Below are 24,680 nucleotides of genomic sequence, written 5' to 3'. Positions count from 1 at the left end.
CGACGGAGGCAGTGTGATGGCTTGGGCATGCATGGCTGCCAGTGGCACTGGGTCACTAGTGTTTATTGATGATGTGACACAGGACAGAAGCAGCCGAATGAATTCTGAGGTATTCAGAGCCATACTGTGTGCTCAGATCAAGCCAAATGCAGCCAAACTGATTGGTCGTTGTTTCATACTACAGATGGACAATGACCCAAAACATAAAGCCAAAGCAACCCAGGAGTTTATTAAAGCAAAGAAGTGGACTATTCTTGAACAGCCAAGTCATTCACCTGATCTCAACCCAATTGAGCATGTATTTCACTTGTTAAGACTAAACTTCAGACAGAAAGGCCCACAAACAAACAGCAACTGAAAACCACCGCAGCAAAGGCCTGGCAGAGCATCAAAAAGGGGGAAACACAGCGTCTGGTGATGTCCATGAGTTCAAGACTTCAGGCAATCATTGGCAACAAAGGGTTTTCAAACAAGTCCTAGAAATGAACATTTTATTTACAATTATTTAATCTGTCCAATTACTTTTGGTCCCTTTAAAAAAAGGGTGGAACATGTTAAGGAGCTGAAACTTCTAAACCCTTCATCCAATTTTAATGTGGATACCCCTCAAATGAATGCTGAAAGTCTGAACTTCAACTGCATCTGAATTGTTTTGTTTAAAATTCATTGTGGTAACGTCTAGAACCAAAATTAGAAAAATGTTGTCTCTGTCCAAATATATATGAACCTAACTGTACTTTCTATTCCTGACTGACCGCCACTGGAGTGGCTTATAAACTTATGAAGTATACAGTTTGAAGTCTGGGATCTGCCAATATGTGGCTAGGTTTCTGACTGTTTCGGATAATATTATACATGATTTTAGTTTTGTTTTGTCTAGTCTCGCTTGAATATAGGTCAATATTAAATTAAGTCTCCAAATGAGTCGCCTTTGGTGGGAATGATGAAACCCACAGAAATGAGAGGTATGGAGAGTGAAAACGTGGGATATGTTTTTTCTATTAGTCACCTTATGACTAACCTTCAGGGGGTGAATTATGGGTATAGTTTTACATTTGGAATGAATAAAGTTTAGCTTTATCCTTTTGTCAGCAAACATGAGGAATGACAAAAGACAACCCCTTTAAGAAGATCCAATTTTGGTTAAAACGATTCCAACATTCTGAACATAAAAAAAGACTTCTCCCCTATGTGACATCTCTGATGTTTATTTGTGGTGCCTCTGAGGATTCAGTCGCCACAGAGATACTGCACCTCATCCAGAGATCCATCCACTCTCAGGTAAGGTGGGGCACTACACAGAATTCACACACTTGCATCCAACACCAGACCTATCAGAGCTCAGGAGAAGCCTAGGTAGAGGGTGTGGGTGGAGAAAGCAGCAGAGGGAGCTGAAGGACGTGACAGTTGGAGGGAAAGTGAGAAGTTGGTGCTGGGGAATTGAGCCGTGAGCTCAGCCCTGGACCAGCAGACAGTGGAAAGAGAAAGGAAAGATGGAAGAACAGAAAGATAAGCTTCAGTGGAAGAGAGAAAGAAGGGGTCCTAGGGGCACAGGTAGTGAGAGATCCACTCATGGGGCCCGCATCCACACTGACCATAGTCGGGTGGAGGGACCAGGTCGCAGTTAGGGGACCGGCCCCAGACTAAGGACTCAGCTAGCTGACCGAATTTTGTAGAAATTGCATGTGCTGCAGCCACGTCCAACACATTCACTGAAAAGGCAGCCAGATAGGATCAAGGTGACCTAAAGCATGTCGCCCACCAAGATCTGAGGCTGCTGGCTTGAGACACTTTGTATGAAGGCACAGGGCAGGAGAGGTGGGAGCCAGTGCAGTGAGGTGGCCAGGAAAGGAACATTTGAAGGGGGTTCTGACATGGTGTACCTCAAATTACCTGAGAGCTGGCTGGACCATTGACCTGGAGGACACAGCATCCCGGCTGGGGATTGTAACATCAAACTGTGAGTAAAAAGTATGAAGACTGCATTCTGCTGTGTCTTCAGATTATTTGCTGCGTCACCTGCCTTGCACCACAACCACCATCATCATTATTTACACCTACAACTGCCCTAGGGTTTAGCTCTACCTGTGGAGAGCTACAACAACTCTGCTGCATCACCATCAGCCCCAGCGGTCTCCTCAAGCAACGCCAGCTAACATCTATTCTACAGGTGGCGTCACAAACTATCTTTCATAAACTTTATTCCCCTTTTATTATCATTTTTCATTGGATGCCCAGAGCCATGGACCGGGTCACTGCTGCTGTGACACATTCCCTTAAGTACCGGCCCTGGCGAGCACTCATATTAAACAGTTGATTTTCAAGTAAAATATTTCCCACATTAAGAAAATGAAAAAGGCTTCACTGTGTGACTGCTCTGATGTCTAACAAGAAGTGATTTCCGGTTAAAACATTTGCCACATTCTGAACAGGAAAAAGGCTTCTCCCCTGTGTGGGTTCTCTTATGGCTATCAAGATTTTTTTTCCATTTAAAACATTTACCACATTCGGAACACGAAAAAGGCTTCTCCCCTGTGTGAATTATCTGGTGGCTATCAAGAAGTGATTTCCGGATAAAACATTTCCCACATTCTGAACAGGAAAAAGGCTTCTCCCCTGTGTGAATTCTCTGGTGGTTATCAAGAACCGATTTCCGGTTAAAACATTTCCCACATTCTGAACAGGAAAAAGGCTTCTCCCCTGTGTGAGTTCTCTGGTGGTTAACAAGATGTGATTTATGTGTAAAATATTTCCCACATTCTGAACAGGAAAACGGCTTCTCCCCTGTGTGGATTCTCTGGTGGTTAAAAAAATGTGATTTCTGTGCAAAATATTTCCCACATTCTGAACAGAAAAAAGGCTTCTCCCCTGTGTGGGTTCTATGATGGTTAACAAAATGTGATTTCTGTGCAAAATATTTCCCACATTCTGAACAGGAAAAAGGCTTCTCCCCTGTGTGAGTTCTCTGGTGGTCAACAAAACTTGATTTCCGTGTAAAATATTTCCCACATTCTGAACATGAATATGACTTCTTTGCTTTAGGAGCATTTTGTTTTTTAATGCCTTTTTTGTGACTTTGATTTTCCTTAGTAGTCGGCAATGAATCAGAAGATGGGACCTGTTTCATAGGATCAGATGACAGATCTTTGCTGTGAATGGATGATGGTATATCTGGAGTAACAGCAATCACTTCAGTTTTATCTTGTAGGATCTCAAGAACATCAGATTTAAAAATTGAAGATGTCAGCAGTCCCTCTGATCTCCTGGTATCTTCTAAGATAAAAACAATTATTTTTTTTAATAAAATATCAGAGTTATATATTTTTGAACAATTCTACTTAAACAGTCCATAAAAATGACAATGTAAAAAAAAAATCTTTATTTACCAAGACAATGACAGTTCACAGTCTAATAGAAAACCTTATTGGATGAACCAGTAGTGCGCGGTGTTCAACTGTTCATTCTGCCTCCCAAATATTGAAAAAAAAAAAAACAATGTTATGAAGGCGAAAATAATGCCAATTCTCCTCTAACAAAAAACTAGTGGCTGTTGAAAAGCAACAAAGTTTCCATAAACCAACCCTGCAAAATCCGCTCTCACTTCTGAGTCTTGCAGTGTGCTCACACAACATTTAGGATCCCTGGATGTAGCAATATTATAGTGAGAAGAACCCACTTAATTTATGGTGTGTGTCTCCTGGAGCACAATCTGGGCACTATGTGTTGGGTAACAAAATGGCAAATGTGTAATTTTCACTCGCCAACATCCACTGTGTGTTAATTTCCGGAAAGTGACTGTGGAGTCAAAATATTCAGTCCTCCTATAGATTATAACCCTCAGTGAATTAACTTATAAAATGGAATCACTTTATGGGGATTTTGACTGTTCTGGTTTTCTGTCATTTAGTTATATTAGGGCTCCTGCATATGGTGTGTCCAATCTCATCTGGGATCTGTTCCTGGTGTCCAGCTGGAGTAATCTGCTCCCTACTTCAGCCAATTGGAAAGTACCACACCCTACTAAAGCTCAAATCATATGGCCGGAATCTGCCAGATACAGCGTTGTTCTCCTCTGGTTCAATCCTCTGTGCTCAGCTCGTGGCTTGTGTACTTGTCTCCTGTTGTGACCATGGCCCCTTTACTGACTACTCCTGTGTCTTCCTATTCTGTCCTTCTCACAAAGTGAGGCAGGACAATCCCACCGCAATCAAACTATCATACAGAATGAACAGGTAAAAAAACGAAAAAAAACAAACAAACCAAAACATTTTTTATTTTATGTTACATCTCCAACAACAATGTATGTTTGCGGAGAGAACTCCAATGATAAACCAGAGTTGCACTCATTTATGGTGGATTATTGGAGCTACTATGAGTCCTGACCAGAAGATTGGAGAATAGCTTAGTTACTCACCGATAACGGTGTTTCTAGGAACCCATGACAGCACCACGGAGAGAGGGGGTCCGCCCATCAAGGACAGGAACCTACAGACAAAAGAGCGGCACCTCTCCTCCGCCCCCAGTTGGTTACAGAGCATCAGAGGGTCTCCCGGTTAGTTAACAACAAAAGTATATACATAACATTATAATTTGTATACTTATAGAGAAGCCTCGTGTCTAAGAACACACTCTACACACATTAAATCGTGCTCACCGCACACGTGAAAAAAGGGGAGGAATTAAGCGGGTGCTGTCATGGGTTCCGAGAAACACCGTTATCGGTGAGTAACTAAGCTATTCTCCCTCACCCATGACAGCACCACGGAGAGAATTTCAGAGATTGGTAGCTTAGGGAGGGACCACCGCCTGAAGGACCCTTCTCCCGAAGGTCAGGTCAGACGCAGAGGCTAGATCTAGGCGATAGTGTTTGAAAAAGGTAGAAGGTGTTGACCAGGTGGCCGCCTTACAGATCTGTTCTATTGATACCTCTGATCTTTCTGCCCATGAGGTCGCCATTGCTCTCGTAGAGTGGGCTTTTAGACCCTCCGGGATGGTATTCCCGCTGCATGAGTATGCCAGGGCAATCGCATCCCTTATCCATCTTGCCAGGGTACTTTTGGACACCCCGAGCCCCTTACGAGGTCCCTGGAAACACACAAAAGAGAGATCCTTCCTTCCTACATCCCTTGGTGGCCTCTAGGTAGTGCACTAAGCACCTCTTCACATCTAATGTGTGAAATTTCTCCTCTCCTCTATTCATAGGGTTTGGGCAGAAGGAAGGAAGGACTACCTCCTGTGATCTATGGAAGTGTGTTGCTACCTTGGGCAAATATGCAGGGTCAGGTTTCAATATAATTCTATCCTCCATAATTTTAATGAATGGGGGTAATGCCGATAAGGCTTGAATGTCACTCACTCTGCGAGCCGATGTTAGGGCCACTAGCAGTATCGTTTTTAACGATAGGGTCTTTAGTGGAGCTGACTGGATAGGCTCGAATGGGGGTCCTGTTAGGGCTGACAACACTAAGTTCAGATCCCATGATGGTACTTTCTGGGTAGCTATTGGTCTAGACCAGGCTGCGGCCCTCATAAACCGTGATACCCAAGGGTCGCTCGCCACCTCCTGATTATAGAGGGCGCCTAGGGCCGCTACCTGTACCCTCAGTGTGTTAGTCGCTAGTCCCTGTTCTAACCCCCTTTGGAGGAATTCCAGGATTTTATCCATTTGTATTCCATCCTGAACCTTTGCCCCCGAACTGGATAGGAATTTCCTCCAGGTTCTACCATAGGCTTTGATTGTAATTGGTTTTCTACTTTTTTGTAACGTGGAAATTAGATTTTCTGAAAATCCTTTCCCCATCAGCAGTGACCTTTCAAATTCCATACTGTTAAATGGAGGTTCACTGCTTGGGGGTGTAGCACAGGACCCTGCGATAGAAGGTTGGGGAGATCTGGTAGAACCCAGGGGTCGGTTACTGACATTATTCTGAGCCATGAAAACCATGTTCTTTTTGGCCAGAAAGGGGCTATAAGTATTACCCGAGCCCCCTCTTCCCTGACTTTCCTTATCACCGCCGGGAGGAGAATGGTCGGTGGGAAGGCATACAGTAGTCCCCGTGTCCATGGGAGCATAAATGCGTCCAGGGTCTGAGGATTCCCCTTGGGATTTAGAGAACAGAATGCTTCCACTTTTTTGTTTTTGTGGTCTGCAAATAAGTCTATGTCTGGGGTTCCCCACATTTCCACAATCTTCTGAAAAACGGACTGATTTAGAGCCCACTCCCCTTGATGTAGTTGGGTACGGCTCAGAAAGTCTGCTGTCTGGTTCTCTACTCCCCGTATGTGTAGCGCCGATAGGGACAGTAAGTTTTCCTCGGCTAACCTGAATATCTCGGTGGATGCCTCCATTAGCGTTCTGGACCTGGTTCCCCCCTGGTGGTTTATATAGGCCACTGTTACTCGGTTGTCCGAGAATATCCGGACATGATGGCCCTTTAATGCTGGCAAAAAGTGACTCAAGGCATAATTTACTGCTAGCAGTTCTTTTTGATTCGAGGAGGCTTTTAGTTCTTGACTTCTCCATCCCCCTTGAGCCACACTGATGCCCATGTGTGCTCCCCATCCCACAGGACTGGCGTCGGTGGTAATTACATGTGTGATCTTGGCCTCCCAGGGGATCCCTTTGGACAAGTTGTTTTTGTCCTCCCACCAGGCTAGGGAATGAATAGTTTTTGAAACTAGCGTAATATGATGTTCCAAGTGGTCTCCTAAGGCCCGCTGGTTGGTCAGGATATCCCACTGCAGATCCCTCATGTGTATTTGTGCCCACTGGACCGCCGGCAAGCATGCAGAGAGGGACCCTAACAGGGACATTGCTCGTCTTAGTGTCATAGAAGGGTTTTGCCTCGCTTTTTGTACCATATGAATAATTCTGTCCCTTTTGTGATCTGGCAAGTAACACACTTGGATGTTTGAATCCAGTGTCAGGCCTAGGAACTCCTGGACTCTCCTTGGTTCCAGCCTTGACTTTTTCAGGTTCAGAAGCCACCCGAGGTTTTTTAGAGTGCTCATCACTCTGTCCCTCTGTTCTGTGCATTTCTGGCCTGAGTTGCTCGCTATTAAAAAGTCGTCCAAATAAGGCACTATCAGAACATCCTGTTCTCTTATGTGAGCCATCATCTCTGCCACCAATTTCGTAAAGACCCGTGGAGCCACTGAGATCCCAAATGGCAGGGCCTTGTATTGGAATTCTCTTATTTCTCCTGCTATCGAGACTGCTAGCCTGAGGTATTGCCTGGATTCTTTGTGAATGGGGACATGGTAGTAGGCATCGCTGAGGTCTAAGACCACCATAAAGCATTGCGGAAAGAGAATTTTGATGGTCGATTTGATCGATTCCATCTTGAATTTTTCGTTCTTGATATAGCAATTCAGTCTTTTTAAATTTATGATGGTGCGGAAGGTGCCGTCTGGTTTGGTTACCAGGAAGAGAGGCGAGTAGAACCCCCTGCCTCTCTCCTGTGGGGGAACCTCCTGTAGGACTTTTTTGTCCAACATACTCAGGACCTCCTTTTCGAGGGCGTCCTGTTCGTTTTTTGACGACCTTATCGGGGTAATTATATATTTTTGCGGTGGGAGAGAATAAAAGTTTATCCTTAATCCTGATCTTACAAGATTTATCAGCCAGGGATTGTTGGATATTTTCTCCCAGGCTGGGAGGAAAAAACTTAGTCTCCCTCCCACCCTGGGCCCACAGTCACTTGGCGGGTTTTTTATCCCGGGACGAGTTACCGAAGATGAACCCCCGTCCCTTCTTCTGTCTTCCCATTTTTGGTCTCTCGGGGGTCTCCTCTGAAAGAACTTTTTGTTCCGAAAGGACCGTTTAAAGCCTGTGGCGCTCACTGGTCCTAGGTTTGGGAAGCCTTTCTTTTTGTCGCCTGCCTTTTCGAGGATGTCATCCAAGGTTTCCCCGAAGAGGAATTTTCCTTCACAGGGAATGGCGCATAACTTCATTTTTGTCTGGAGATCCCCAGGCCAACATTTTAACCATAAAGCTCTTCTAGCTGCATTCGACAAGGCTGCCGTTTTAGATGACAATCTTATCGAATCAGCCGAAGAGTCGGCCAGGAAGGCTGCCGCCCCTCTTATCATTGGCATGGATTCCAGGATTTTATCTCTGGGAACCCCTTCCCTTATCTGTCTCTCCAATTGGTCTATCCATACCATAAGAGCTCTGGAGGTACAGGTTGCCGCTACCGCCGGCCTGATGTTTCCCCCTGCTGATTTCCAGGTGCCCTTAAGTAGGGTATCCGCTTTTTTATCTAACGGGTCTTTCAGGGTACCCATATCTTCAAAGGGGAGTGCAAACCTTCTTGAAGCTTTGGCTACCGCCACGTCTAGTTTGGAGGCCTTATCCCACGATGTGGATGCCTCATCAAATGGGTACTTTCTTTTGATGGAAGGAACCGTAGAGTTTTTCCTATCCGGTTTTTCCCATTCTTTATCTATGAGGCCTTGGACGTTCTTATTTAACGGAAATACCCTCCCTTTCTTTTGACCCAGTCCTCCGAACATAATGTCCTGGACTGATCTATCAGTCCGGGGGTCTTCCACCCCCATAGTGGATCTTACCGCCTTTACTAAGGCATCCACTTCGTCCAGGGGGAAACAATGACGACCTTCCGTCTCCTCTTCGGAGGATGACGAGTCGGTATTTACAGTATGGGAGGTGACTTCCCCTGACAATAAGCTCTCTGATTGGGACTCTATTACCACGTCCCCCTTCCTTCCTTTCCTTTCCCGTTTTTTGGATGAAAGGGCACTCTGAATTTCTGCGCGGATTACCGCCCTTAGGTCTGCGGCATGATCCGGGGTTTCACCGCCGAGGACCTCCTGTATACAGGAGTCACACAATTTTTTCTCCCTGGGCGTTGGTAATGGTTTCCTACAGGTGGGGTATTCCCTGTTCTTGGTTTTCTCTTTCTTCTTTCCCTGATAATTATTCTCATTTGCACAAGGAAAGACTAGAAGCAATGGGATGAAACTGAATGGGAGGAGACACAGATTAGATATTAGAAAAAACTTTTTGACAGTTAGAGTGATCAATGAGTGGAACAGGCTGCCACGAGAAGTGGTGAGTTCTCCTTCAATGGAAGTCTTCAAACAGAGGCTGGACAGACATCTGACTGGGATGATTTAGCGAATCCTGCTTTGAGCAGGGGGTTGGACCAGATGGCCCAGGAGGTCCCTTCCAACTCTACGATTCTATGATTCTATGATTCTATGATTCTAAGTCTATTACAATGGGGAACATTCACGAAGATCCACTTACCCCCCATACGCGGTTGCAGGTACCGGTTCTGGAAGTGGATCCAAATCCCTCACTGGGCGATCCAGGGCAGGTGACTTGCTCCTTGCAGTTGAATGCTGCGTGGAGTGGCTACTGGACCGGCTCCCCCCGTCCGTCTTTATCCTTTTGGCGGTGCTGGTGATGCTGCCTATGTTGCTGCTGCTGCAGCTCCTCATGCTGGTCGCTATCCATCGCGCCTGAACGCTTCCAGCCCTGAGGCTGCTTCAGCGTTCCAAATTTGAATAAGCCGCCCTGGCGTCACCTGTCTTCCCGGCCTGCACCGCTGCCTCCCCCGGGGAGTGCGCACTGCGCATGTGCCGACCGCGGGGACCCGGAAGTTCCTCCTTCTACTTCCGGGGCAGCGCCATCTTGGTACACCTCTGTACCCGGCGCTGCCCCTATACCGGCGTCCCCCGACCCCTACTCCTCCCGGAGCGGCGGCCCGGTCCTCCCCGCCCGCTCACCCTGAACAGCCCCTCAGCTGCAGCGGTGGCGGCTTCGGCAACCGACCCCGCCGCGACAGGGGCCTCCCCGCTGTCTGACGGCGGACGGGACGGTCCCGGATCTTCACCTTCCGGTAAGCGCTGCGCTCCTGCTGCCGTGGTTCACACGTCAAGGACAGGAACCCAACTGGGGCGGAGGAGAGGTGCCGCTCTTTTGTCTGTAGGTTCCTGTCCTTGATGGGCGGACCCCCTCTCTCCGTGGTGCTGTCATGGGTGAGGGAGAAAATAACATTGCTCCCCATTTCAGGAGAGATTGTGCCGTAATCTGAATTCCTTAGAATCGAAAACATAATGGAATTTACTGGTGTCAAGAGATGATTGAGGGAATTGGGGGTGCAATACGCCATGCTGTTCCCTGCAAGGCTACAGGTGGTAGCTTTGAACAGAGGGGACTGAGATTCCGCAGTGACCTTGATGCGTAAAAAATTTTTTTTATACATCTGGAATAGGAGAACTGTGTATATTTTTATACCTTGTCTTTATTTGTGCGGTTCTTAATTTTGGAAGCGCTGTGAATGTCCATGTTGTTTGCCTGGTCAAAGGGTGCAGTACTAGATAAGGAGGGAGGAGGAGGATTTAAAATGGTGCACTGCGAATGTGTAGTGTAATTTCTTTACTTTGTTGTTGGTATTGAAATGTTCCATGTAATGGTGGCGGGAGGCGAGAAGGGATGGTTATCTATGGGAGAGTGTTTGCAATGGGCAGAGGAACCCCGCTCTTAAATGAGAGGCAGAAGCTTTATATATGGGGGGGGAAATTAGACAGCTGGTATTAGGGAGAGAGGATACTCTGAAGAATGATGAGTGGTGTGATGGGGGACTGTATTAAAATATTGAGTTGGAATGTAAGAGACCTAGCAGATAGGACCAGAAGAGCGGCGGTTTTACAGTATGCTCAAGATCAGAGGGCCTCAATGATATGCTTGCTTGAGAAACATTTGGTGCGTGAGAAGGTTGACATTTTACGTATGAACTGGATACAAAAAAAAGTATCATTCTACCTTTTCTACGTATTCGAGGGGAGTGTCAGTACTGATCTCTGCGGGGGCGCGATACTAGGAAGTGGAAGTGCATGTGGATGGACAATATGTGGTGGTGAAACGTAAGGTGTTTGGGGTGTTGATGTGTGTGGCAACCATTTACATTCCGCCTCCCTATTCCAGCAGGAAAATTAGGGAAGTGTTAGAGTTGGTCGGACGTGGGGGAAATCGATGCCATTCTTAATTATAGGGGACCTTAATAATATTTGTGATGATTTCTGGGACAAGAACAAAAACATTCAGAATAGGACCAAAGGTCACACTACTGCATTTGCTACATATGTTCGAGAAATTGGCATGATTGATTTATGGAGAGTGCGACATGTTGGAGAGAGGGGATATTCTTGTTATTCGCCTGCCCATGATGCCCTCTCTAGAATTGATATGGCACTTGGTAACGTAATGATGGATATGATGGTGGGGGAAGTGAGTTATCTGGCACGGGCTGTTTCGGATCACTGTCTGATCGAGGTGGAGCTGAGGCCGGTGGGGTCACAAGCCATGCGCAGAGGAGAGTGAAAAATACACACTAATTAGTTTCATAGTGTGGATTTAGAGAGTATACAGCGGGAGGTAGCGGAGTTTTTTTTTTAAATTTAACGATGGGAGTGCAGATATATCCACTATATGGGAGGCTATAAAAGCGTATTTGAGAGGTTTGCTGTTTAGGGATATCAGTAGGTGTAAAAGGCGGGAAAAACAGGCTGAGAAAGTAGCGGTGGATGGGCTAAGATTAGTGGAAGACGAGATGGCTTTACTAGGTACTACAGAGGCTGGGAAATGACTAAAGGAAGCTCAGAATAATTTGGATAAAACTATTTTGGAAAGGGCGGAGAGGAAAAGAGAGTTTCAGCAACTGGCTTATTACCAAGAAGGGGAGAAAGTGGGCCACATGCTTTCACTGATTGCTTCTGCCAAGAGGGGTACCTCTTTTGTGCCGATCTCAGGAAATGGCACAAAGATGTCGGAGACTCCTGATATCTTGAAAATCTTCATGGATTTTTATGCGGATTTATACTCTTCTCGGGTGGGAGCATTGGTGGGAGACACTGTGGCTTTTTTGGAGGGACTTGGGTTGCCTAAACTGGGAAAGCTTGGAGGCACCTATCACAGATGAGGAGCTGAGCTGGGCACTAGGGTCAATGTCAAGGCGGAAGGTGCCAGGAGTAGATGGATTACCAGCTGAAATTTATAAAAGGAATGGAGGAAGTGTTGGTGCCTAGATTGATAGTGGTATTGGAGGATGCTTAGTGTAGAGGGACTTTGCCAGCTTCAATGAGAGAAGCCATATTAGTGGTAATACCGAAAGAGGATAAAGACCTACAGCAGCCCGAGTCATATCGCCCAATTTATTTGCTCACAATGGATGTTAAGCTTCTGGCCAAGGCATTAGCGAACCGGCCGATGGGTGTTGTCTCGAAGTTGATACATCCGGATCAGTCCGGCTTTATGCCTGACAGGTCTACAGCTGTTAACCTGAGAAGGCTTTTTATGAATGTGCAGCTGCGGGCTCACAACTGCAGTCAGAGGGTTATTCCATCCCTAGATGCTCACAAGGCTTTTGATAGCGTTGAATGGGGATATTTGTGGCAGGTTCTGCGCTGTTTGGGCTTTGGTCCGCAATTTCTGGCATGAGTTCAACTGCTGTATGCGCAACCGTTAGCAAGAATTAGGGTGAATGGGGAGCTATCTCAAACTATAAAGTTACACAGAGGGACGAGACAGGGGTGTCCACACACTTCTCTGGGAAATGCCATGCGGCTTATTGAGGAATTTGGGTCCTTGTCGGGGCTCGTGATAAACAGAATTGATCTATTCCAGTTTAAGGTTGATGATGTAGGGGATGAGGTGGGGGATGCCGTAGGTGGGGGCAGACTTAAAGTAGCAAAACAATTTAAATATTTAGGGATATGGGTCTCTATGCCAGTTGCAGACTATCTACATAAGAATCTGACTCCTGCACTGGGGGTTCTTAAGGTGAAGGTGGGGGCCTGGACTAAACTGCATTTGTTGGTGATTGGCCGAGTCAATCTCATCAAAATAATTCTGATGCCTTAGATACTGTATGTACTCCATAATGCACCGATTTGGATACCTCGCAGGAAATTTAAACAGATCAACTCTATTTAGGCGTTTGGTATGGGGGAAGCGGTATCCCCGTATTAGGTTGGAGACACTTCAGCGGCCTAACGATGAGGGGGGATTGGCTTTGCTTAACCTTGAAATATTTTTTACTGCGGCCCAGTGCCAGCATTTAAGGGGTTGGGAGGATGGGAAGTCCTCCAGCGTGGTACAACATTTGATAGAGGGACTGACGAAGAGGAGTGTGACGGTACAGTGCCTGGGGGCACTGGGGAAAACTTACCCGACACTATTTTTGATACATAAAACATGGGGGAGGATCAAACAAATCCATGGGGGTCACCTGTCTAACTAGGTTCTCTACGTTATGGCATAATAACAATCTTCCGGAGTTTATGAAGTTGGGATGTCTGTCAGAATGGTAGGCCAAGGTGATACAGTATGTCTTTCAGATATTAGAGCAGAGGGAGTTGAAATCCTTTTCCATGCTGCAGTCGGAATATGGTCTTAAGGCCTCCGGGGGATATCAATATGCTCAGACGACACATGCGTAGCGCTCAGAACAGAGATGACTGCCTTGAAATTCAAGGTGACCTAGTGCTGGAGTATGTGTGGCGGGGAGTATGGGGGGGGGGGGGGGGGACTACAAGGGGGGTCATTTCCTCTATATATAGAGACCTATTACATACTCATTTACTTGGAAATCCGATCAATGTGAGGGCTAAGTGGGAAAGAGAGTTGGGTCACTTGGATGATGAAACATGGGAGTCGGTTCTGGAGTGGATACGAAAGCTGTCACTGAGCGAGTCGTATAGGCTCTCCCAGCTTTATATTTTACATAGAGTGTATAGGTCCCCGAAAGTTATGTATAGGGCTGGATTGCGGCCTAACTCTGAGTGCCCTCGGTGTAAGAATGAAAATGCTGGAATATTTCATATGTTGTGGACGTGTCCAGATTGGTTGTTTTTTGGTTGGTGGTTTTGAGTCGTGTGGAAGTGGCTTATAGGTGTGTGGTCTCAAGAGAGCCGGTGGTTTGCCTGCTGGGATACGTGGAGGAGATAAAAGTGGATAATCTGAAGGTGGCAATTGCTAGATTACTGTATATGGCTCGAAAGGTAATTGCATGGAACTGTATAAGGAGGATCCACCATCAAGGGAGAATACCTTGTCTATGTGAAGCATGCCATCAGGTTGGAGAAGGGGGTCTACAAGAAAAGGGAAAAAACTGGCGATGTATGACAAACTGTGGTTGCCGTGGCTAGAATTGGGATGAGCGGATAGGTGAATGAATGGTCTCAGAGGTATGTATATGTGAGTTGTTTATCTACACTGCTATAACAGATGATGTTGTATAATGCAATTCTATACATGTGTACAGAAAGTGTTAAAGGGATAATACGAGCTGTATAAAGGGGGGGGGGAGAGCGAGTTTGTATTGTTGGGAGGCGGGTTCTTTATGGGAAAATCAAAAATGCTTGTACCATGGTTGTATGAATACTGTGCTGTTCTTCTTAATAAAAATCTATTTGAGTAAAAAAGAAAACGTAATGAAATTTATGACACGGAGAGAATCCGTGAAAACAGGGCTCGAGCCATGCCACCACATCTCCTGCAGGCGTGAATAAACGTATATTACAGCCATCATCCACGCACAGCTTAGAGATAAATGGCACAGGTGTAATGGTTTTCCTGTGGTTTATCGCAATCCTCCTTGAAATTAGTTTTAATACAAATTGAAGTGTAAGGATAAAGGGAAACTCTGCTGCTGTTGTACAGAAATTCACATTTGGCCTCACTGCACATTTAATGTTGTCGATCATAAAAGTGAAGTTTGGCCAGAAAGACTGGACCTGGTCTTGTAGGGACCATATGAGCACATTCAGCAGCACAGAAGGGAGAGAAGGTAGATTCATCCAACAAGATATCAGGGATCTAGGAAGCCAACAGCATCATTACCCTCCACTTTCTCTTAGAGTGTAAGGGTGTGGCGTTGCTATGGACAGCAGAGACACGCTGCCACTTTAAGAGACAGCACCCCCTTGGCTGATGCGATGGTACATTCTGTTCTACCCTTCAAAAGACTGTTTTGGTTTGTTCTGCCAGCTGTGAGAGGGGAGGGGCTGTTTTCCCAGTGAGTGTTCTGAGCTGGGAGTCTGCTGGAAGCTGACGTGCTGGGAGCTGTGAGGAGAAAACATGCAGCTTTTAACTGACTGAACTAGTGGGATTGTGTAGACCCTTCTGGGGATAACGAAGGTGGTTTTCCTGTATTGCTGTGAGGAGCCACGAAGATATACAAGGATGAATCCAAAGGAGGGGATCCACCGTTTCAAGGAACAGGCTCGGGATCTTCACACAAGGAAAAGACCACATTGCACAGAGATTCTATCTTGCAGGGGGCCCCATGGAAGGAACTGAGACACCAACTTAACTGTGAGTGTTAACCCAGTGTGCGCACATGTTTAGGGCTTAGGATAGGCTGCAATAGACAGAGCACGGTAGCCGTGCGGCCAGTCAGGCTATAGTTAGAGTAGCAGTATACTGTACTTTATTGTATTGTTTTGCCTTTTGAAAAAAATACACTGATCTGTAATTTGCCGGCCCAGCTAGAGAACATCACTTTTGTAAATTGTTTTATGTCATTGCATACCCCAGTTTACACTTTCCTAACACTGCATTCCTTGCCTGTAAATAAATTAACCCTTTGTTGTTTGCACTTCATCTTGTGTACCGTAGTCTCCCTGCATTGTGGCCCCCCGGTCATCGCTTCAAGAGGACCATCATAATACTTTTCTTCAAGTGATTTTCTAACTTGCCAGCACAATGTTGTGGTCAGGAGGCAAAATGGTGATCATGGTAATACGGCCGGACTACACCACCAATAAAGCAGCTACAGATGGTGACTTAGAAGAATCTGTGACTTCTCTGTATTTAGTGGTTACTACTCACCTGGGAAGTCATATGTGGGAATCTCCTCTTTAGGCCGCTCATCACCCCTCACATATGTCTCTGCAGTATTAATATGCGTCCGATCTTCACCCTGAAACAAATATTATAAATGTCACAGACAGATGGAGAAGTCACATCTATGATCAGCTCTAATCCTGCTATCTCCACAATTCTCATTACACAAGTATAAAACATATAATACTGGTGGATAAAACAAGACTGAGCACAAGACCTTCACAGCCGTCTACACATCATAGGGGAGATCTCATGACACCTTCTCTCCATCTACCTGATGATTCTGAGGAACATTGGGATCTCCATGTTTATAGTCCTGTGGAAGAAGAGGACATCTCTCTGGTGTTGTCCTCTTACTGGATAGATCTGAAGGAAACACATACAGGGACTGAATTCATTCTTTACATACAGATAGTTATAGGCCGTGTGTGTTTAGTTCTGTCTAATACCTGGCGACGTGATGGGCTGAGGAACCTTCATCATGACGTCCTTGTACTGATCTTTGTTTCCTTTTAAATACTCCCACTCCTCCATAGAGAAATAGACGGCGACATCCTGACACCTTATAGGAACCTGACACATACAATGATACCGTCATCCCCCCGATCACTTCACAGCGTTATTTTATAATGTCCCCACATTTCCAGCAGTGTCACCTCTCCAGTCAGCAGCTCAGTCATCTTGTAGATGAGGTCTACGATCTTCTGGTCATTGATGTTCTCTTGTATCAGGGGGTGAGGTGGAGGCCCTGTGATTGGGCGCAGGGGTCTGCCCCATCCCTCAGACACAGGGTCCTGACAGCTCTCACTAGAGGTCTTCTTCACTACTGTGTAATCCTGGTTATGGAGAGACACATTAATAAACCTCACTACAGACATTTCCAGAGTCCTCACCTCTCCAGTTCTGTCCATCTGTTATTCCCATAGATAAGAATGATGTAATGTGACGTCATTAGAATCTCTCACCTCTCCAGTAAGCCGGAAGAGGATCTCTAGGGTGAGGTGTAATATCCTCTCCGCCATCTTGTCTCTGTCCATATGCATCCTTGATGGGTAAATCAGGAAAACGTTCTTACGTAGATTTTCACTGAGAGGATCCGATATTGTAGAGATCTGAATGAGAAGATGAGCCGATGTAACATCATAACAATCCTGTGTAATAATACAATTACTGGAGATAATAAGGGAAACATATGAGGAGATTTATTATTTTACAGTATGTAGTTTTCTTCTTTACATCTGCTAATAAAACCTATATATTTAGGCCACAGACAACAAGCAGTTTCCTCCTCGGAGTCGGCAGCTGAATACGTTTCTCATAGACTCATCTTCCATAACGCTAATTCTCGTCTCATTTACCGACACTGGAATTGGCATTAGCAATACTGCAGGAGATATTCATTACACGTGACAGGAGAAATAACTACTTCATGATGAGGACGACATCTTCATCTTCTACTACGGCTCTAGAAACATATTTGTCCAGAGTCCGTCACCGACTCCATCACCACCGACCGTCTATATCAGGGGTGGGCAATTAATTTTTCCATGGGGCCGCATTAGAAATTGGGATGGTTTCAGAGGGCCGGACTAATATAATTAACTCAGTTGTACCCAATACTACATATGTATATAATATATAGTATATGTATGCTATCTTTTCATAAACAAACAGTATGTTAAACAATGCAACGCAGTTTTGATAGCAAGTCTTCAGATGCCCGTGCCCGCTCTGCCTCTGTCAAGTTCTTGTATGTCTCCGCATGTTTAGTCTCGTAATGGTAATCTTTAAACACAGCTGTGTGCTCTCCACAAACTAAGCACACAGCTTTACCTTTGGCTTCAGCAAATAAATATTTAGAAGTCCATTCCTTGTTAAAAACTCTGCATTCTGCATCAATCTTTCTTTAGCAGACATATTTAAGGGCTATAACAGCTAACCTTGCCTAATTCTTCCAAAGGGAGCCTCTGCCCAAGTTTCAGAAGAACGTGGATGCTGCAGGGGACAGGGGAGGAAGCAAGTGATATCTGTGTACTGCTCACAGGGGCTTTATTAGGCGCTGACCACTCTACCCAGAGTCCCAGACCCTGGCCTGACCTAAACACCCAGTCCAGACCCAAACACCCAGTCCAGACCCAAACACCCAGTCCAGACCCAAACACCCAGTCCAGACCCAGTCTAAAGTAATTGGTGCTAGCCTTACATTGCACCACAGTGTCACTGGTCTGCTTGCAGCAGTATAGATCACACCACGCCTCCACGCCCGCACATTTTAGTACAGAGTTGGAGGTGGGATGTGATGTATACTGCTGCAAGCAGATGCCACCAACGGCATCTCCGCAGCCCTCTCTCAGACCACGCCCCCTCCAGCCTCGACCAGTCAGCGCCGAAGGTGTGTGGGCGGTGCGCTGGAGGCAATGTTTCTGTGCCGCTCTCAGGAGGTCGGGGTCCGCTCCGCTCACCGCCGCGTCTGCTGGGACTCCTTTGCTTCCCTCATGAATGATTCATGAGGAAAGCAGGAAGCGGTGAAGTCCCGGACCCCTCCGCGGGCCAGTCACAGGCAGTGGGTGGGCCGGATGAGGCCCGGGGGCCGCCCCTTGCCCAAGTCTGGTCTATATGAATGTTTCCCGACAATACTATGTGTGGAGGTCCTGTACTATGAGAGTAATACATGTTTCCTTGGTTCCCGTCTTTCATAGTCGGGTCGTTTGTAGCTATCATTTGAGAAAAAAACCAAGAACAGGCAGAGATGCTTTCCTGTATATACAGGCCTCAATACAAATGCACTAACAGGGTGCAGCGGACCAAAGTAAAATGGCAGCTGCACAGGTGCATAAATACCAAATGAAACAGCCAGCCTACAATCAGGGAATGGCCATGTGGCACACCAGTGCAGAAGAAATCATCCGCATGTGGCAGTGTTCACACAGGGAATGCAGGGCTTATGGTTCACAACCTCTTAGTAACACCATATAGGGGGGCTGCCCAATTTATATCTATCAGCGGGAAAAAGAACAAAACCATTGTGATAATTATAAGGAGAAGACACAAAACCCCTAAATATAACATTTTATAACAACCTCACAATTTGTGACTCTTCAGGGTAAATCACTCTCTCACCATTGGATTAGAGCTGATACTATGAAGCTAAAGAGATAAAACAGACTGTCACCTACATAAAGGGGCACTTTCCCGTGTTTGTCAGAACTGTCCGAGGATTATTAGAGGTGATAGTTCCCCCCAATTAGAAGGGACACCTGTGGATATTGGGGTCTTTACCAGCTACAATCCTGGTGTGGAGCCTCCACCCGCAGAGCCGCACTCCACATAGAGAATAATGGAGCCTACAGCACCGACCTCCACCCGCAGAGCCGCACTCCACATAGAGAATAATGGAGCCTCCAGCACCGACCTCCACCCGCAGAGCCGCACTCCACATAGAGAATAACTGAGCCTCCAGCACCGACCTCCACCCGCAGAGCCGCACTCCACATAGAGAATAATGGAGCCTCTGGCACCGACCTCCACCCGCAGAGCCGCACTCCACATAGAGAATAATGGAGCCTACAGCACCGACCTCCACCCGCAGAGCCGCACTCCACATAGAGAATAATGGAGCCTCCGTCACCGACCTCCACCCGCAGAGCCGCACTCCACATATAGAATAATGGAGCCTCCAGCACCGACCTCCACATAGAGAATAATGGAGCCTCCAGCACCGACCTCCACCCGCAGAGCCGCACTCCACATAGAGAATAAGGGAGCCTCCGGCACCGACCTCCACCCGCAGAGCCACACTCCACATAGAGAATAATGGAGCCTCCGGCACCGACCTCCACCCGCAGAGCCACACACCACATAGAGAATAATGGAGCCTCCAGCACCGACCTCCACCCGCAGAGCCGCACTCCACATTGAGAATAATGGAGCCTCCGGCACCGACCTCCACCCGCAGAGCCACACTCCACATAGAGAATAATGGAGCCTCCAGCGCCGACCGCCACCCGCAGAGCCACACACCACATAGAGAATAATGGAGCCTCCGGCACCGACCTCCACCCGCAGAGCCACACTCCACATAGAGAATAAAGGAGCCTCCGGCACCGACCTCCACCCGCAGAGCCACACACCACATAGAGAATAACGGAGCCTCCAGCACCGACCTCCACCCGCAGAGCCGCACTCCACATAGAGAATAATGGAGCCTCCAGCACCGACCTCCACCTGCAGAGCCACACTCCACATAGAGAATAACGGAGCCTCCAGCACCGACCTCCACCTGCAGAGCCACACTCCACATAGAGAATAACGGAGCCTCCAGCACCGACCTCCACCCGCAGAGCCGCACTCCACATAGAGAATAACGGAGCCTCCAGCACTGACCTCCACCCGCAGAGCCGCACTCTACATAGAGAATAATGGGGCCTCCAGCACTGACCTCCACCCGCAGAGCCGCACTCCACATAGAGAATAATGGGGCCTCCAGCACCGACCTCCACATAGAGAATAATGGAGCCTCCAGCACCGACCTCCACCCGCAGAGCCACACTCCACATAGAGAATAATGGAGCCTCCAGCACCGACCTCCACCCGCAGAGCCACACTCCACATAGAGAATAACGGAGCCTCCAGCACCGACCTCCACCCGCAGAGCCGCACTCCACATAGAGAATAACGGAGCCTCCAGCACTGACCTCCACCCGCAGAGCCGCACTCTACATAGAGAATAATGGGGCCTCCAGCACTGACCTCCACCCGCAGAGCCGCACTCTACATAGAGAATAATGGGGCCTCCAGCACCGACCTCCACATAGAGAATAATGGAGCCTCCAGCACCGACCTCCACCCGCAGAGCCACACTCCACATAGAGAATAATGGAGCCTCCAGCACCGACCTCCACCCGCAGAGCCACACTCCACATAGAGAATAATGGGGCCTCCAGCACCGACCTCCACCCGCAGAGCCGCACTCCACATAGAGAATAATGGAGCCTCCGGCACCGACCTCCACCCGCAGAGCCACACTCCACATAGAGAATAATGGAGCCTCCAGCACCGACCTCCACCCGCAGAGCCGCACTCCACATAAAGAATAATGGAGCCTCCAGCACCGACCTCCACCCGCAGAGCCACACTCCACATAGAGAATAATGGAGCCTCCAGCACCGACCTCCACCCGCAGAGCCGCACTCCACATAGAGAATAATGGAGCCTCCGGCACCGACCTCCACCCGCAGAGCCACACTCCACATAGAGAATAATGGAGCCTCCGGCACCGACCTCCACCCGCAGAGCCACACACCACATAGAGAATAATGGAGCCTCCAGCACCGACCTCCACCCGCAGAGCCGCACTCAACATTGAGAATAATGGAGCCTCCGGCACCGACCTCCACCCGCAGAGCCACACTCCACATAGAGAATAATGGAGCCTCCGGCACCTACCTCCACCCGCAGAGCCGCACTCCACATAGAGAATAATGGAGCCTCCGGCACCGACCTCCACCCGCAGAGCCACACACCACATAGAGAATAATGGAGCCTCCAGCACCGACCTCCACCCGCAGAGCCACACACCACATAGAGAATAATGGAGCCTCCAGCACCGACCTCCACCCGCAGAGCCACACTCCACATAGAGAATAAAGGAGCCTCCGGCACCGACCTCCACCCGCAGAGCCACACACCACATAGAGAATAACGGAGCCTCCAGCACCGACCTCCACCCGCAGAGCCGCACTCCACATAGAGAATAACGGAGCCTCCAGCACCGACCTCCACCTGCAGAGCCACACTCCACATAGAGAATAACGGAGCCTCCAGCACCGACCTCCACCCGCAGAGCCGCACTCCACATAGAGAATAATGGAGCCTCCAGCACCGACCTCCACCCGCAAAGCCACACTCCACATAGAGAATAATGGAGCCTTCAGCACCGACCTCCACCCGCAGAGCCGCACTCCACATAGAGAATAATGGAGCCTCCAGCACCGACCTCCACCCGCAGAGCCGCACTCCACATAGAGAATAATGGAGCCTCCAGCACTGACCTCCACCCGCAGAGCCGCACTCTACATAGAGAATAATGGGGCCTCCAGCACCGACCTCCACATAGAGAATAATGGAGCCTCCAGCACCGACCTCCACCCGCAGAGCCACACTCCACATACAGAATAATGGAGCCTCCAGCACCGACCTCCACCCGCAGAGCCACACTCCACATAGAGAATAATGGGGCCTCCAGCACCGACCTCCACCCGCAGAGCCGCACTCCACATAGAGAATAATGGAGCCTCCGGCACCGACCTCCACCCGCAGAGCCACACTCCACATAGAGAATAATGGAGCCTCCAGCACCGACCTCCACCCGCAGAGCCGCACTCCACATAAAGAATAATGGAGCCTCCGGCACCGACCTCCACCCGCAGAGCCGCACTCCACATAGAGAATAATGGAGCTTCCAGCACCGACCTCCACCCACAGAGCCACACTCCCCATAGAGAATAATGGAGCCTCCGGCACCGACCTCCACCCACAGAGCCACACTCCACATAGAGAATAATGGAGCCTCCGGCACCGACCTCCACCCGCAGAGCCACACTCCACATAGAGCATAATGGAGCCTCCAGCACCGACCTCCACCCGCAGAGCCGCACTCCACATAGAGAATAATGGAGCCTCCAGCACCGACCTCCACCCGCAGAGCCGCACCCCACATAGAGAATAATGGAGCCTCCAGCACCGACCTCCACCCGCAGAGCCACACTCCACATAGAGCATAATGGAGCCTCCAGCACCGACCTCCACCCGCAGAGCCGCACTCCACATAGAGAATAATGGAGCCTCCAGCACCGACCTCCACCCGCAGAGCCGCACTCCACATAGAGAATAATGGAGCCTCCAGCACCGACCTCCACTCGCAGAGCCACACTCCACATAGAGAATAATGGAGCCTCCGGCACCGACCTTCACCCGCAGAGCCGCACTCCACATAGAGAATAATGGAGCCTCCAGCACCGACCTCCACCCGCAGAGCGCCCTCCACATAGAGAATAATGGAGCCTCCGGCACCGACCTCCACCCGCAGAGCGCACTCCACATAGAGAATAATGGAGCCTCCGGCACCTACCTCCACCCGCAGAGCCGCACTCCACATAGAGAATAATGGGGCCTCCAGCACCGACCTCCACCCGCAGAGCCGCACTCCACATAAAGAATAATGGAGCCTCCGGCACCGACCTCCACCCGCAGAGCGCCCTCCACATAGAGAATAATGGAGCCTCCGGCACCGACCTCCACCCGCAGAGCGCACTCCACATAGAGAATAATGGAGCCTCCGGCACCGACCTCCACCCGCAGAGCCGCACTCCAGGTATACTTGCGCACAGGACCTGTGATGAGGTCACAGGAGGGGAGGAGTCAGGGGTCACATGATCAGGAGCCTCAGTGTATGCAGGACTCTGCTGTGCTGGTTGTCATGGTGCTGGATGAGGTGAAGTTTATGTGTGGGGTCAGGAGGGGTTTACAGTGTGGGTGGAGCGAAGCCGTGTGTGTATGAGGTGTACGGAGCGGAGCCGTGTGTGTATGAGGTGTACGGAGAGGAGTCGTGTGTGTATGAGGTGTACGGAGAGGAGTCGTGTGTGTATGAGGTGTACGGAGCGGAGCCCTGTGTGTATGAGGTGTACGGAGCGGAGCCGTGTGTGTATGAGGTGTACGGAGCGGAGCCGTGTGTACGAGGTGTACGGAGAGGAGTCGTGTGTGTATGAGGTGTACGGAGCGGAGCCGTGTGTGTATGAGGTGTATGGAGCGGAGCCAGGTATGTATGAGGTGTATGGAGCGGAGCCCTGTGTGTATGAGGTGTACGGAGCGGAGCCGTGTGTGGATGAGGTGTATGGAGCGGAGCCGTGTGTGTATGAGGTGTACGGAGCGGAGCCGTGTGTGTACGAGGTGTACGGAGCGGAGCCGAGTGTGTACGAGGTGTACGGAGCGGAGCCGTGTGTGTACGAGGTGTACGGAGCGGAGCCGTGTGTGTACGAGGTGTACGGAGCGGAGCCGTGTGTGTACGAGGTGTACGGAGCGGAGCCGTGTGTGTAAGAGGTGTACGGAGCGGAGCCGTGTGTGTACGAGGTGTACGGAGCGGAGCCGTGTGTGTACGAGGTGTACGGAGCGGAGCCGTGTGTGTACGAGGTGTACGGAGCGGAGCCGTGTGTGTACGAGGTGTACGGAGCGGAGCCGCGTGTGTATGAGGTGTACGGAGCGGAGCCGCGTGTGTATGAGGTGTACGGAGCGGAGCCGAGTGTGTACGAGGTGTACGGAGCGGAGTCGTGTGTATGAGGTGTACGGAGCGGAGCCGAGTGTGTATGACGTGTACGGAGCGGAGCCGAGTGTGTATGACGTGTACGGAGCGGAGCTGTGTGTGTATGAGGTGTATGGAGTGGAGCCGTGTGTGTTTGAGGTGTATGGAGCGGAGCCGTGTGTGTATGAGGTGTAGGGAGCGGAGCCGTGTGTGTACGAGGTGTACGGAGCGGAGCAGTGTGTGTATGAGGTGTATGGAGCGGAGCTGTGTGTGTATGAGGTGTATGGAGCGGAGCCGTGTGTGTATGAGGTGTACGGAGCGGAGCCGTGTGTGTATGAGGTGTACGGAGCGGAGCTGTGTCTGTATGAGGTGTATGGAGCGGAGCCGTGTGTGTATGAGGTGTATGGAGCGGAGCTGTGTGTGTATGAGGTGTATGGAGCGGAGCCGTGTGTGTATGAGGTGTACGGAGCGGAGCCGCGTGTGTATGAGGTGTAGGGAGCGGAGCCGTGT

General features: G+C 48.9%; 1 protein-coding gene across 1 annotated transcript; it reads right to left on the bottom strand.

The window, feature by feature from the left end:
- Positions 1–204: 204 nt before the first annotated feature.
- LOC141093987 (gastrula zinc finger protein XlCGF66.1-like) lies at positions 205–23,370 on the bottom strand. Its single transcript, XM_073579662.1, has 7 exons — positions 23,222–23,370; positions 16,840–16,986; positions 16,531–16,710; positions 16,324–16,447; positions 16,149–16,240; positions 15,860–15,950; positions 205–3,273 (listed from the first exon to the last, which is right to left on the bottom strand). The coding sequence occupies exons 2-7, from the start codon at positions 16,915–16,917 to the stop codon at positions 2,342–2,344; spliced, it is 1,497 nt and encodes a 498-aa protein (XP_073435763.1). The 5' UTR covers positions 16,918–16,986; positions 23,222–23,370; the 3' UTR covers positions 205–2,341.
- Between the last annotated feature and the right edge of the window lie 1,310 nt (positions 23,371–24,680).

The sequence above is a fragment of the Dendrobates tinctorius genome, unplaced genomic scaffold, assembly GCF_039654945.1.
Source record: "Dendrobates tinctorius isolate UK_male_01 unplaced genomic scaffold, ASM3965494v1 ptg000063l, whole genome shotgun sequence".
In the NCBI taxonomy this organism is placed as follows: Eukaryota; Metazoa; Chordata; class Amphibia; order Anura; family Dendrobatidae; genus Dendrobates; species Dendrobates tinctorius.
Note: the sequence above shows the minus strand (reverse complement) of the source record. Positions and strands in the feature narration are given on the sequence as shown.

Excerpts from the sequence above, each read along its gene's own strand:
- LOC141093987 (XM_073579662.1), bottom strand. The coding sequence starts at position 16,917 with ATGCATATGGACAGAGACAAGATGGCGGAGAGGATATTACACCTCACC. Across the intron at positions 16,448-16,530 it reads CTGAGCTGCTGACTGGAGAG|GTTCCTATAAGGTGTCAGGA; the intron begins GTGACACTGCTG and ends TGTATGTGTCAG. Across the intron at positions 3,274-15,859 it reads TCCCACATATGACTTCCCAG|AAGATACCAGGAGATCAGAG; the intron begins GTGAGTAGTAAC and ends TTTTTATCTTAG.